The 12,683-nt window shown below is 54.9% G+C and overlaps 1 protein-coding gene across 1 annotated transcript in view; it reads right to left on the minus strand.

Moving 5' to 3' along the window:
• Nucleotides 1-857: 857 nt before the first annotated feature.
• Nucleotides 858-12,683, minus strand: part of TTC21A (tetratricopeptide repeat domain 21A) — a 30,410-nt gene continuing 18,584 nt past the window's right edge. Inside the window, exons 13-30 of the mRNA XM_082663781.1 lie at nt 11,408-11,565; nt 10,984-11,199; nt 9,931-10,169; nt 9,068-9,140; nt 8,857-8,967; nt 8,384-8,522; nt 8,096-8,199; nt 6,703-6,891; nt 5,419-5,529; nt 4,660-4,741; nt 3,765-3,915; nt 3,376-3,537; nt 3,038-3,218; nt 2,729-2,953; nt 2,155-2,275; nt 1,929-1,996; nt 1,745-1,843; nt 858-974 (exon numbers count right to left, since the gene is read on the minus strand). Of these exons, the coding sequence (XP_082519907.1) occupies nt 1,766-1,843; nt 1,929-1,996; nt 2,155-2,275; nt 2,729-2,953; nt 3,038-3,218; nt 3,376-3,537; nt 3,765-3,915; nt 4,660-4,741; nt 5,419-5,529; nt 6,703-6,891; nt 8,096-8,199; nt 8,384-8,522; nt 8,857-8,967; nt 9,068-9,140; nt 9,931-10,169; nt 10,984-11,199; nt 11,408-11,565 (2,408 nt within the window). The 3' untranslated portion in view covers nt 858-974; nt 1,745-1,765. The remainder of the gene's footprint in view (nt 975-1,744; nt 1,844-1,928; nt 1,997-2,154; nt 2,276-2,728; nt 2,954-3,037; nt 3,219-3,375; nt 3,538-3,764; nt 3,916-4,659; nt 4,742-5,418; nt 5,530-6,702; nt 6,892-8,095; nt 8,200-8,383; nt 8,523-8,856; nt 8,968-9,067; nt 9,141-9,930; nt 10,170-10,983; nt 11,200-11,407; nt 11,566-12,683) is intronic.

A 12,683-nucleotide genomic window follows, 5' to 3' on the forward strand; every position in this document is an offset into this window, starting at 1 on the left:
TTGGAGTCCGGGCTATGGTGGGGCCACCTGTCCCTGGTACCAGCTTAGGCAGGGACAGCCAGGTCTTAGGCATCTCAGGGTGGAGTATTCTGGTGCATCAAGTTGTCTCGTGGCCCCTCTCACTGATCCCTGGGAGCCCTATTGTAGAGATTGCTCCAGCACGCATGATCCAAAACCTGGGTCTCTCCAAGGGTCCTGAGGCTCTGCTCTGGCCAGCCTGGGGGTCTGGGTGGCAGCCCCCGACAGCTCCAATACTCTGGCTGGAAGCCCCTGCAGGCTCCTATCCCGTGGCCACAGCCCATGGCTGGACTGAGCCTACCCACTCCCCATCTAGGGCCCCAGGGTCACTTGGGCTTTTTTCTCAACATAATCCACCCCAAGAAACTAGGTTGTAAAGCAGGTCATAATAAAGGCAGCTGGCTTCCCATAGGAAGGATGGTGGTAACCTGGGGAAAACATTCCAGATCACTGACTCATACCAAAAGGCCATGCACAAGATCAGCAATATGTTATAAAGACAAGGCTCGCAGCCATCAGGGATGACTTAGGCTGTTCTAGAAGGGACCTTTACCCGTTCACTGTTCCCAAACCTTAGTCACTGGACAACTTATCTTGAAAACTCTGCCATATCTGCATTCTACTCATACTAAGTATTTTACTTTATATCAATTATATCAATATGCTTAAAAGTTAGAACCATTCTACGTAACAGCACCCGCAAATTCATGAGTTTGTTGTACTATTTTTTCTATAAGGATGATACTTAAACACAGTTATTAAACTTTCAAATGTTTGCTGTGTATCATTAGCAGGCATTTGTACCATGATTTGGGAACACAGAGATCTAGTCTAATTTCCTGCCACAGATGGGGACACATACCCAGAGGGGAAGGTCACACAGGGAGATTCTAGGCCTCCTGACTCCCAGTTCAGAGTTCCTTCCCCTGAGGTCAGACTGGCCCATTACTGCCATCCTGCAAAACAGGAAGAGAGGTATTGGGAGCACACCAAAGGTGACCTCTGTCACCCTCTTGCCAGTTACAATTAACACTATTCATCTACACAGGGACCCCTGCTTTTGTCCCCTGAGGTGTTAAAAGGGTTCCTCGAGGATGAATTAGTTGGTCACTGTCTTTTACTAAAGATGAAGTAGGAGCTAGTTTTACTTGGGATGTATTTTCCTGCCAGAGGCAAGAGTAATCAGGGTTTGTCCCAAACTGGTAAGGACCAGCAGACGCTGGCTGAAGACTTGGGGAGGGGGAGGCAGAATGCATGGACAGAGTGGGCCTGTTTGGGCCCCTGCCAGGGAGGACGCAGCGGGCAGCTTGGCAGAGAGGAGCAGTTGCTTCTTTAATCCAGGATTCTGGGGACCAGACAGGAGAAGAGAGGCTTGTACGGGCAAACATAAAAATATTAAAATAGCTGTAGGGTGTTTTTTAAGCCACCTCTTTGCTCCCCTTTGGCCTCTGAGAGTCTGGGATAAAAGCGGAGCGCATTAGAAGTTGCCCAGTGAGCTCAGTGGAAGCTAAGCTGGTTGATAACTTTCTTCCCCAGAGCAAAATTGCTTCTTGTGCCTTAAAAACATAAAGCTTTGGGACGTCCCTTAGACCAGATTAGGCATGATTCAAATAAACCACACACAATATAGAAATGGGAAGAATATGTCATTTTCTGACTCTCTTCTCCACTGACCCACTTCCCACCCCCTCCATGAAACTTCTGTAGGTTGATAGTTTCCACCCACCCTGGCTCCCACTGACCACAGCTAGGGCCTCAGAGACCCTTGGGCCTTTTCCAAAATTTCTTCTCTGATTCTGGGGTAGTTGGGGTGCTCCTTGAGGACCTGGGACCGACAGAGAAAGGGTGTGAAGCACCAGGCAGGGCTCCCCGCCACTGCAGCAAGCCCCCCACCACTGTCGGGGGCTTACATCGTGGCAGACTTCGATGGCCTCCACGAATCTCTTGTCCTTCAAGTAGTTGAAAGCGAGTTTGAAGCCTATCCAGGAGCAGGGAGAATGCAGACAATGGGTGGCAGTCCGACGACCTGAGAACCCCTCCGGTTCCCACAACAGCCAGAACATAGGCCTTGTGTTGCGGGGTGAGTTTGTTGGTCCTCCGGCCCAGCACCCACGCACGCCTGCCTGGCTGCCTTACCGCTGGCAGGGTTGGCATGATGGCTGTACTTCCAGGCCAGCTCATAGTTGGTGGCTGCGTCCTTGTACGACTGTTCTCTCTCCATGATGAAGCCCATGTACTCGTAGGCCTTGCAGCAGGACTGAAGGGAAAGCCACATCCCATCCCGGTTGGGGCAAGGGATGGGCGGTGGGTGCATTCACCCAAACCACTCAGGGACTCCAGCAGCACCGCCCACCTTGGCGAGGGGTGAACTGTGTACCCTCTTCTCAGCTGTGCCCACTCTGACAGGACGCCTTCCTCCGCAGCCCTCCTGCCCTGACCTGCAAATGCCCCTCCCGGCCCCACCAAACCCTCCCTGCACGCTGCCCCTCGACCTCATGAACCCTTCCCATCTCTCCTCCCCATTCCACGTTCCCCCCTCCCAGACACTGTGCGCCTCCTCTTGCCTTGCTCCGTGTTCCCATCCTGCTCTGTGGTCCACAGGAACCCTCTTGTCCCGCCTCTTCTCATCTCCTTCCTACCCCCGCATCTCTGCCCCCAAAGCCCATGTGCCCCTCCCCCGACCCCGCCCCGACAGCCGTGCGCGCCTTGCCTTGTTGTACTGCATGCAGCGCCGCAGCAGCTCCGAGGCCAGGTCGAACTTGCCGCCCTGGCAGTAGATGTCGGCCAGCAGGAGCCAGCTCTTCTCCAGGTCCTCGGCCTCGGCCAGCGTCCATGGGACCTTGGCCAGACGCTTCAGCTGCGTGCGTGCTTTGGGGACCTGCTTCAGCAGCGAGTAGGCCTGTGCCATGGCCAGCAGGGCGGGAATGCTGTCCTTCTGTGAGGGTGGGAAGCAGGTGTTGCCTCGCCCCGCCATCGGCATCCCCCCACCGCCTGTCCACCCAGTGGGCAGCTGGTGCACCTCGGCCTGGGCCATCTCAGTGAAGGTGCCCAGCGCCACCTCCACGTTAGCCTTCTCCCTGGTGGCCAGCAGGCACAGGCTCTGCAGCAGCCGCAGCTGGGTCTGGCCCCAGGCCGAGTGTGGGTAGAACTCCCGCAGCAGCTTCTCAGCAGTGCGCACGCCGTGCTGCTCCAACTCCTTCCTGTCAGTGGAGCCGTGGGCATCGGATGCCAAGCCAGAGGGCAGAGGGCACTGGCCTGACAGCCTGGCCCTCACCTGGCCTTGACCCAGAGGCCGCGGGCTCTCTCTGCCTTCCCCCAGGTCCCACCCCTGCCCTTGCCGGCCAGCCGGGCCCTCACTTGCTCTCAGTCACCAGGTTCTCGAAAGCCTCTCCACCCACGATCTCATTGTCTGGGTTCAGACAGATTTGCACCATGTAGTAGATGGCGCTCTGGCCCCAAGTGCTGTCCTTGCGCGCTTTGTTTAGGAACTTCAGGGCTTCGTTGGGTTGCCCTATGTGCCTATAGTGGAGGAGAGAAACACCAAGAATCAGACAGGGAAACTGAGGCCCGAGGAGTACAGGGACACACAGGGGTCACTCTGTGAATCTGCACAATGCAGGGGCAGGATCGCTGGTCTCCCTGCTTCCTGATCTGGAAGCTGAATTTCTGCTTCCCTAGCAAACGCCAGCATGTCCGTTAGGGACAACCTCCTGCACATAACTGCCAACACACCCACCCCAACCCACCAGCAGTAGATGCCTCTGCAGTAGTTGAACCCTGGTTCTAAAGGCACCCGGCTGGACACCTTCTTGGCCAATTCAAAGAAGGCAGGGGCGTCCTCAAGTTTGCCACTTCTTCGTAGCAGATCGATTAGTTTGTTCAACACAGGAAAATTGTCTAAAACAAGAGAGCAGAAACCTTCAGGCTGTGATAACCAATAGCTGAATCAGGCAGGGAGAGGCAGGGAGGACCAGGAAACACTACCCGTCTGGGCTGAGCAGGGGCAACCCAGTGGCTCCAGTGTCTCCACTGAGACACAATAAAGTAGGTACTCTTATTGTTCCCATTTACAGATGAGGAGACTGAGACACAAAGAAGTTAAGTAATCTGCCAAAGGTTACAAAGCTGGTAAACAGAGGACCAGGATTCAGACCTAGACAGTCTGGCTCCAGGACCCGAACTCCTAATAGCTGTGATTGCTGGGTGACTCTGGTGTGGGCCTGGCTGGGGCTCTACCCTGAGCCTCGTGTCTGGCCCCTTCCCCAGCAAGAAGCAGTGGTTTTATGTTGCAGTGAGTGGGAGAATTTCTAGCTACCTCTAGGTGGCTGTGACCTCAAAAGGGGACTTATGTTGAGCCCCAGTGTCTGTGATTTGGGGATAGACAGGCTGTCTTGGGTCCAGTGCCAAGCACTGCCCTGCCTGAGACCAGGAACTGGCCCCTTGGACTCGGGAAGGGCCAGCACGTTCCACTGGGCCTTTATCAGTTTCCTGCCTCTCTGGGAACAATCAGAGAGGAGGGGGCTTCCTCTGCCCAGTCAGGAAGGAGGGGAGAGGGCCCACCCTTCTGGGGGGAGAGCAGCCCTCGCTTGGTGGGAACCGACACAGGCAGTCTCAGTGGGTAGGCTCGATGCAGGCAGTTACCTGGCGCTTTCTCCAGGACTTGGTGGTAGAGGTTGATGGCAGCTTCGTATTTCTGTTTTCTAAACATCAGGTCAGCCATCATCTATCAGAAAACACGCGATGCTGGGACAGCAGCTTGCATGGGCATGGCGGGGAGGCTGTCGTGGGAACGGGGTGGGTAAGGAGGGAAGGTAGGAGAGGATTTCCGAGGTAGCCTCTCTGGGCTCTGGGAGAAGCTGCCACGGGAGAAGCCGAGAAGGCGGGGCAGCCTGGGGTGGGGGAGCGGGGGGCAAGGATGGAAGTAGGAAGGAAAGGCTGGAGGTAGACATGCGAGGAGCTAGGCCCTCCACCCCCATCTGAGAACTACCAGCTCCAGGCAGCGAGGTGGAATGGGGGCTCCCCACCTCTGCTGGGGCGGCCCTGAAGGTGGTCTGGGTGACAGGGTGGAGAGCGGCAGGACTGGGGATGGCTCTTCCCACACACTTCCCGAAGCCCCAGGAACCTGTCCCACCCCTGCCTTCAACAGTTGGGTGTGGTTTCCCCCGGAGTGAATCAGCCTCACCACCTCCCCTCAGATTGGCCCGGGAGGTCGCTGCTGCCCCCTGCTGCCAGCCTGCCCCTCCCATCCAAAGGGCAGCGGGTCCAGTGCTGAGTCCTGCTGCCCGACAGCCCCTCAGGGCCGGGTCAGCCGGGCACCTGGGGTTACGGGGTTAGGAAACAGCCCGCATGCGGTCGCAGGGACCCTGGGGAAGGCAGGGAAGAGGGCCTGGAGCCTCTTACCACGGAGGCTGTCTCATGGTTCTTCTCGGTCTGCAGGAGGATGGCGCAATGCTGCTCGCACAAGTCCAGGTGGCCCTGCAGCAGGTAGAGCCGTGCCAGTTCCGGCACCACCTGGACAAGACCAGATACAATAACTAACCAGTGCACATCATGGGAAAGCTCAGGGACCGATGCCTCGTTCTCTCACACCCAAGTTCTATCAGCTCTTCCTTCAAAATATGTCTCTGATCCCCTGGGATGGTGTCTCTGGCTTTCCGCTTCTCCCACCCAATACTCTAGTCACACCGTGCCTTTTACTAACTAACCGCTGAGAGTTGGGGCCTGGTTTACTCATACTCATCCTTCAGCTTCAGCTCCAACCTTATCTCCTCTGGGAAGCCCTCTGTGCCCCAGACACCAGAACAGGTACCCCTCTTCTGAGCTCCCGCGGAGTACTGAGCCCCATGCGGGTATCACATGGTATGAGAACTGCATGTGTACTTGTCTGTACCCCATGCCTGAGGGCAGTCTATGGGCAGAGACCGTGTCTTGCCCCACTGCATCTCCAGGGCCTAGCTCAGTACCTGGCTTGCACATATTGGGAATCTGTTAAATGAGAGCATATTAAATAAATGAATGGGTCTGTCACTAGGCTCTTCATCTACCCTCCGCCTGTGAACTCCAGCCACCATTCCCTATCTGAAGCCACACCTCTCACAAGACTTTAAACCTCCTTGGAAGCTTAGCCTGGGCTTCATGCCCAAAGAGCCCCCAGCAGCCACACTCTCATTGTCTCTCCATCTGCAAGGGGGACCGGAAAAGGGCAGACTTGCAGCACCTTTCAGCAATACCTCCCCTGCTCCACCCTCCACAAGTGGCTGTCCAAAGCGAGTCTTCCAGGGGACTTCCCTGGTGGTCCAGTGGTTAAGGCTCCGTGCTCCCAAAGCAGGGAGCCCGGGTTCAATCCCTGGTCAGGGAACTAGATCCCGCATGCATGCCGCAACTAAGAACCCGCATGTGGCAACTAAGACCTGGTGCAGCCAAATAAAATAAATAAATATTAACAAACAAACAAACAAAAAAAACAAAGCGAGGCTTCCAGTCTTGCTCCGAGGGCTGTGGTGGGTGAGGGCCCTGGGGTCAGCTGGAGCAGGCCCCCCCGGCACCAGGGGTCTGTGCCCCTTGCAGGGAGGCACAGAGAAGGAACTGGCCTCCGTCCCTAGTCAGGGAGCTCTGCGAGGCTTCGCGGCCCAAGAGAAGGAAGAGGGTCTCGCTCTTGAGGACCCACCTTATTTCAATCCCCACCTTATTGTCAATGGGTGAGTAGGAGAGGGCATCTTTGTAAGACTGCACTGCCTTGGCATACTCCTTCTCTGCCAGGTAGTACTCCCCAAAGTGGATGCAGATGGAGGCTGCCAGTTGCTTCTGGGAGGGGATCATTTCTGGTTGCTCCAGGGGAACACGCTTCAGGATCCGAGACTGGAGGTCCATGGCCTTGGGAAAGCAGTAAACTCTGCATCAGAAACCCAGAGCCTGATGTGCCAGATCTCAGGCCAATTCACAGCAAATCCCCAAGCTCTCAACTCAGGGCCAGCTGTCTTAGCAAGGGCATCTCAAGTGCCCTTGAGCAAATCTGGGTCGCTCTGGACAGGCAGGGCCACTGGCTGAGTACCCAGGAGGTGAACTGGCACTGCCTCTGGGGCAGGAGCAGAAGCAAAGGCACTCAAACAAAACACTATTGTACTTGACTTGTTTACCTGTTTCCATCACACCTTGGTACTCACTGTGTCTAATTTGCTTCAGCTGTCCTACAGGCTAGGACAAGCACACCGTAGGTATTCAACGCAGGCTGTGTTTTGATGGGTGCATTTGTTCTGAATACTGCCCTGCTGGGAACTTGAGGCGGCCCCCACAAATGTCCATGACATACAGTGATCAAGTGAGTTAACCAGAGGGCATTGGGGCAAGAGGAAATGAGGATGCCAGGGTTAAGTTTCGGGAGGTGGGCACAGATCAGCCCCGGGTTCCCTAAGGGCCAGACTGAGGAATGGAAATCCAGAGGGGAACAAGGGGATAAGTCACCTCAAGCAGTCCGAGATGTTCTACAACCACAGAATACACCCCAGGGGCAAGTGCCAGGCCATACCCTCGAGTAGAAAGAGTGAAGGAGTGGGAAGAATGGCCAGGAGTCTCCCAGCAGGAGACTTTGGGCTGGGACAAGCCAAACCTGGTTCAAATCTCAGCTCTACCACTTACTAGCAGTATGACTTTGGGTACATTTCTTAACCTCTTTGAGTCTTATCTGTTAAATAGGAATGTCACAGTGCTTAGCTCAAAGGGCTACTGTGAGAATTAAATAAGAAAGCAAAAAGCCTAGTACAGAACTCAGCACAGAGCATTCAATGCATGGGAGCCTGCTGGCATTATCTATTATTATCACCACAAGCATCCTTGAGGACAAAGCCACTGTCTTATGCCCTGCATTCTCCAGCCCAGCCCAGGCGGGCTTAGAGCACTTCCGTGCACAATCAATAAGAGAGCAAGGCTGGGGGGATAAATGCAAGGTGGAGGTCGGAGGTGTAACCTAGATCCTCTTTTGAGGACCAGGCCTGGAGCCTTCCAGACCTGCAGTCCTATCATATCTTCAGCTCCCATCAGGAAATGGCAGATAAAGAGCTTGAGTCTACTTGTCAATTACCTTGTTCAAGGTGTCCATCACATCTTCTTTCTTATGGCTCTTGTAAACCTTTGCCAGCAAAAGCAAGCACTTGACATCATTCATCAAGGATGGGATGTCTTTGACTGCAAAATGGAAACTCAAAGTAGTGTTTTCTGGCCCCTGGGAAGCAGGGCATGGGGGAGGATGGAGGCTGGGTTCAGAGCCCCAACCAGTGCCCGTCCCCTGCCCCATTCTGCAGGAGAAGAGGGTGCGGGCCGGGGGCAGTCTGTCTGCTCGAAGGTTAGGGGAGTGAGGATGCTGACTCACCAAAGTCATGATCCAGTGCCTGCTTCAAAACTTTTTCTGCTTTGTTGAACTTCTTTAACTTCAGGAGCAGTTCAGCCAGATCGTGGCACAGAAAGTCCTGTCCGCTAATCTTCTGGGCAGCCTCATAATAATTAATCGCCTTAGTGCACACAGGAAATATTGGCATCAAGTCTGGTTTTACTCGCGAGCACCTCACACCGTGTGCACACCGCCCCACTCCCCGCCGCAGCCACCGCGCCTGTATGCCCCTCCAGATCACAGAAGCCTCAGGTGCAAAGGCCTCCCTCCTGGCTCAGGGCCCGAGCCTTAGCCTCGGCAGGTGGTGGGGGGTGGTGGGGAGTTGCTGAGTCCTCCCCTTGGCACCCCATTCAGCGGGCTCTCCCCTCCCACCCAGCCTCCCACCCATGCACCCTCCTCCATCTTCCCTGCTGGGCCGGCCCTCCCCACCCCTTCCCACCCCAGCCCAGCCTGACCTTGGTGTACTGGTGGGTCTTCACGTAAGCTTGCCCAATCCTGCTGATCAGGGATGCGTCGTGTGGGTTCTTTCTGTAGGCCTCGTCGTAGACCTCGAGGGCCTTCTCGGGCTGGTGGGGAAAGGGTCCGCAGTCTCTCTCTTCCCTCTCACTGGAGAAGTAAGTTTTTTTGGGGGGGGGCACTTGGTGAGGTCAAGAGACCTTCACTCACCTCCTGAATGTTCATGAAAGCATCACCCAGTAGCAGGCTGGTGTGAGGGCCAGGCAGATGTTCACAGAGCTCCCTGCAAAAGTAACCAAAACCTTAGCTCAGCCCTGTGCATCCTTCCTATTCCTGAATCCATCTCCTCTTCTTTCCCACTCATTCTGGCTGACATTCTTTCATTTACTCATTCATTCATCACTCAATATTTATTGGCTCAGATGAGGCATGGTGCTAGCTCCCTTAGTTCAGCCTCTCCTCAACTGTCATCTGGACCACAGCCGGCACTTCCACCCACTCCTCTGGCCTCCACTCCCAAACCCCCAGACCCCTCTTCATGAGGCAGCCTGCTCTTTCTAAACCTCCAGTGTGACTATGTCACCCTACTGCTTATTGGTTTCCCACTGCTCTTGGCATCACCTCCCCTTCCTCCTGAATTGCCTAGATAGAGTTTTGCCTGAGGAAGGGAACCAGGGCAGTACCCTTGAAGTCCCAATGTCAAATCGTAGAGACAGTAACTTGGGGCTTCCAATCCCTGCTCTCCATCCTCCTTCACTCACGTTGGTACATCTAAGTCACTGAACATTTCCTCAAGGACAGGCAGAGCCAGGGGCTGGGGCAGAAAAATGATTCCCACCAGGATGTGACCCATAACGGGGGGCAAGCAGGGCTCAGGGCAGATTCACCCCTGTATCCTCACAAGTCAGCCACAAGCTGGTCTGACTGACCTAACCCATGGGAAATTCCCTACTTTCATCAAACACACTCTGAGGACACATTCTGAAGACCCAGGGTGAAGAAGACAATCTGGAGAAAACACTCCCTGAGATGCCACTGGGGCTGGGGCTGTCAGTGCACTGCCCAGGGCTCACCGGTAGCACCCGATGTAGAGGCGGACGTCCTTGCAGGTCTGCAGGTAGATGCTGGCCATCTTCTCCTTGGCCTCCATGTAGCAGGGCTGCTTGGGTGTGATGTTCCTCAGAATGCTCAGTGCCAGGTCTACGTTCCCCTTGCTCAGGGCCAAATCCACGTTGGCAATGGTGATGCGGATCTCCTCCGGCGTGCCACTGAACTCGTTGATGGTGTCCTGCATGACCTTCGTGGCCTCATGCTAAGACATGGGAACCCAACAGACCCTCCATTTGCTGTCACCCACCACTCCTGGAAGCCAAGGAGAGGATGGCCCACCTCCACCTCAGAGCAGCAGGAAGGAGAGAGAGCCCCTCGGCATCCAGGGCCACTGTTCCTGGAGGGCAGGGCCAGCTGAGGGGCACGAAACCCCTGACTGTAAGAACTTGTTCCCGAGCACCTCAAAGTCTGTTGGTGATTCCTTCCTATGGGAGACCTATGGACGCCTCTCCTTGTACCTTCCTGCTTTCAGTCAAAGATATTTTAACGTTATGGTATTGGGCACATAAAGGTCTATTCGAATTATATCTTCATTGTATATATACCCTTGATTATTCTAACAAAGTTACTCTCTTTGCCCATTTTGGTGCTTCCTGCCTTTGCCCAGCCAGACCTTCCAAGGTCCCAGGGCTGCCTCATACAGTTGAGCAGGTTGTACACTGCAAAACTTCAAGGGGATGTAACTGGCATCTACTGGAGCTGTGCATTGCCCAACCTGCACGACTACCTGTGGTGGCCCTGGTGGGCCTGTGTGCTCCACCTCCCAGATCCTTATAGGGACAGTGACGTAGGCAGGGGACAGATCATGCAGGACTCAGTAGGGTTTGGAGTTTATCTTGAGGGCAATGGGAGCCACTGAAGCCTTTTAGGTAAGGGAGAGGGATGCTCCCAAATGAATAAAGCCTCAAATAAAGCACCAGGAGACATCAGCCAGAATCAAAAAGCCTTGTTCCCAGGCCTACCCTGGACCTCCAGCACGCCCCAGAACCAAGGGGAGAGAGCAGCACATTTCTTACCAGCTCCCCATTCATCCGGAGGGCATCTGCCAATTCCAGTAAGATGGATACCCGCTCGCTGGGCCGCACAGAGGGCCCATGGAACTTCTTGCTTTCTTCCATCTTCAGAATTGGTAATTTTATGATCATCTTCAGTGCCTTTATGGCTTCTGGGTAGTCTCCAGACTTGTTGAGGGCCCTGGCCTTGATGAAGTGGTAGAGGGGGTGGTCTCGGACCTAGAGGAGCATAAGCAAAGTGTGGGGCTCCAGCTTCCAGAGGGGAGAAGGCCACAGGAGCCCACTGAGCCTGCTCCTGCCTTTGGGCCAGCAGAAGGGGCTAAGGGATGCAGGCAGCTCCTGAGGCTACTCTCCTGAACCAAGTGGGGGCTGATGCTAGCTGGGCTGTGGGATGCTGAGCAGGTGACAGGGCATAGGGGACCCCCACCTGGAAGTTGTAGCTGACGCCCAGCTCCAGGCAGTGGGAGCACATGGCAAAGTTGCCCTGAGCCAGGTAGATCTGAGACATGAGGAGGTAGGCGTCCACGGAGGTGGGGTCCAGCTCCAGGCAACGCTGCAGGGTGCTCTGGGCATTCTCTAACTCTCCTAGAAATAATAAACAAATCTCTACATCCAGGGATCCTTGGGACTCTCAGGACCCACTATGTAAAGGCAGAAGGAATTTTACACGTCCTGTTACCCAGAAACACCCAATAGGGCATTTTACCCAGTTCTGTTCTGCTTGACTCAGAGGTTTCTTCCTAAAATTAGAACTACAGTTTTTGCCTTGACCCAGACAAAAGCCAGGAAATTCAAACCTTGGTGTGACACCTCCCTTCTCTCTGTACCCTCAGGGAGATGGCTAAGTTACTTCACTGCTCCCTCTGGAAGCTCAGGGGAACACTGAACTCTCGATTCCCACACCTAAGAGCAGAACAAAATCTAATAATAACAGCAACCATAATAGCCACAACTTAAGAAGCACCTGCTCTGCACCAACATAGGCAGAGCACTTTAGAAAGGCTGGTTTAATGTCTGCCCAGCCCCGCAAGGTTGGTATCATGATGCAGGACTGAAACTTCAGTGATACAAGTCACTCAGCTTGGAAGGGACAAAGTCAGTATTTAAATCCAGGCCTATCGGCTCCTGAGGCTGAGCTCTGAATGCCTTGGCACGTTGAGGCTAAGAGGCCTCCCTGCAGCCAGGCTGGCCCTAAGCAGGTGGCAGTGGCAGCCCAGGAATGGGGTACAGCGAGCTGGTGGGAGAGCCCTCCTCCCTCTGCAGCCAGGTCCCTCAACAGCTCCTGCTTGGGGTCCATCACCAGCTGGTGGGGAACACTTGCTTCTGGGTCCCAAACTCCCTGCTCCTTCCCTTGTGCTGCAGAAATGTGAAGATGTCACCATGACAACCTAAGCAGCTGGAGACCTTGCTTTGTCCCTAAAGGTGCTGGCAGCTGTCAGCACCACTGTGTGTGTGTCGGGATGGGGGTGGTTTCTGCCCTCCCCTTGTACCCAGGAGACCTTCAAGAAGTGGGCAAACCTGGCAGCCGGATGAACACTAGGAGGGCCGAGGATGAAGACCGGGGAGCTCTGGACAGAGTGTAAGCCACACAATGCAGAGCCAGAGGACACAGGCACGCCACGGCATTCTGGAGCCTTTGGCAGACGGGGGTGAAAGGCTGAAGGGAGCAAGGACTTCGGAGAGGACAACAGGCCCCCACGGAG

The sequence above is a fragment of the Grampus griseus genome (assembly GCF_964374135.1).
Source record: "Grampus griseus genome assembly, chromosome: 10".
NCBI lineage: Eukaryota > Metazoa > Chordata > Mammalia > Artiodactyla > Delphinidae > Grampus > Grampus griseus.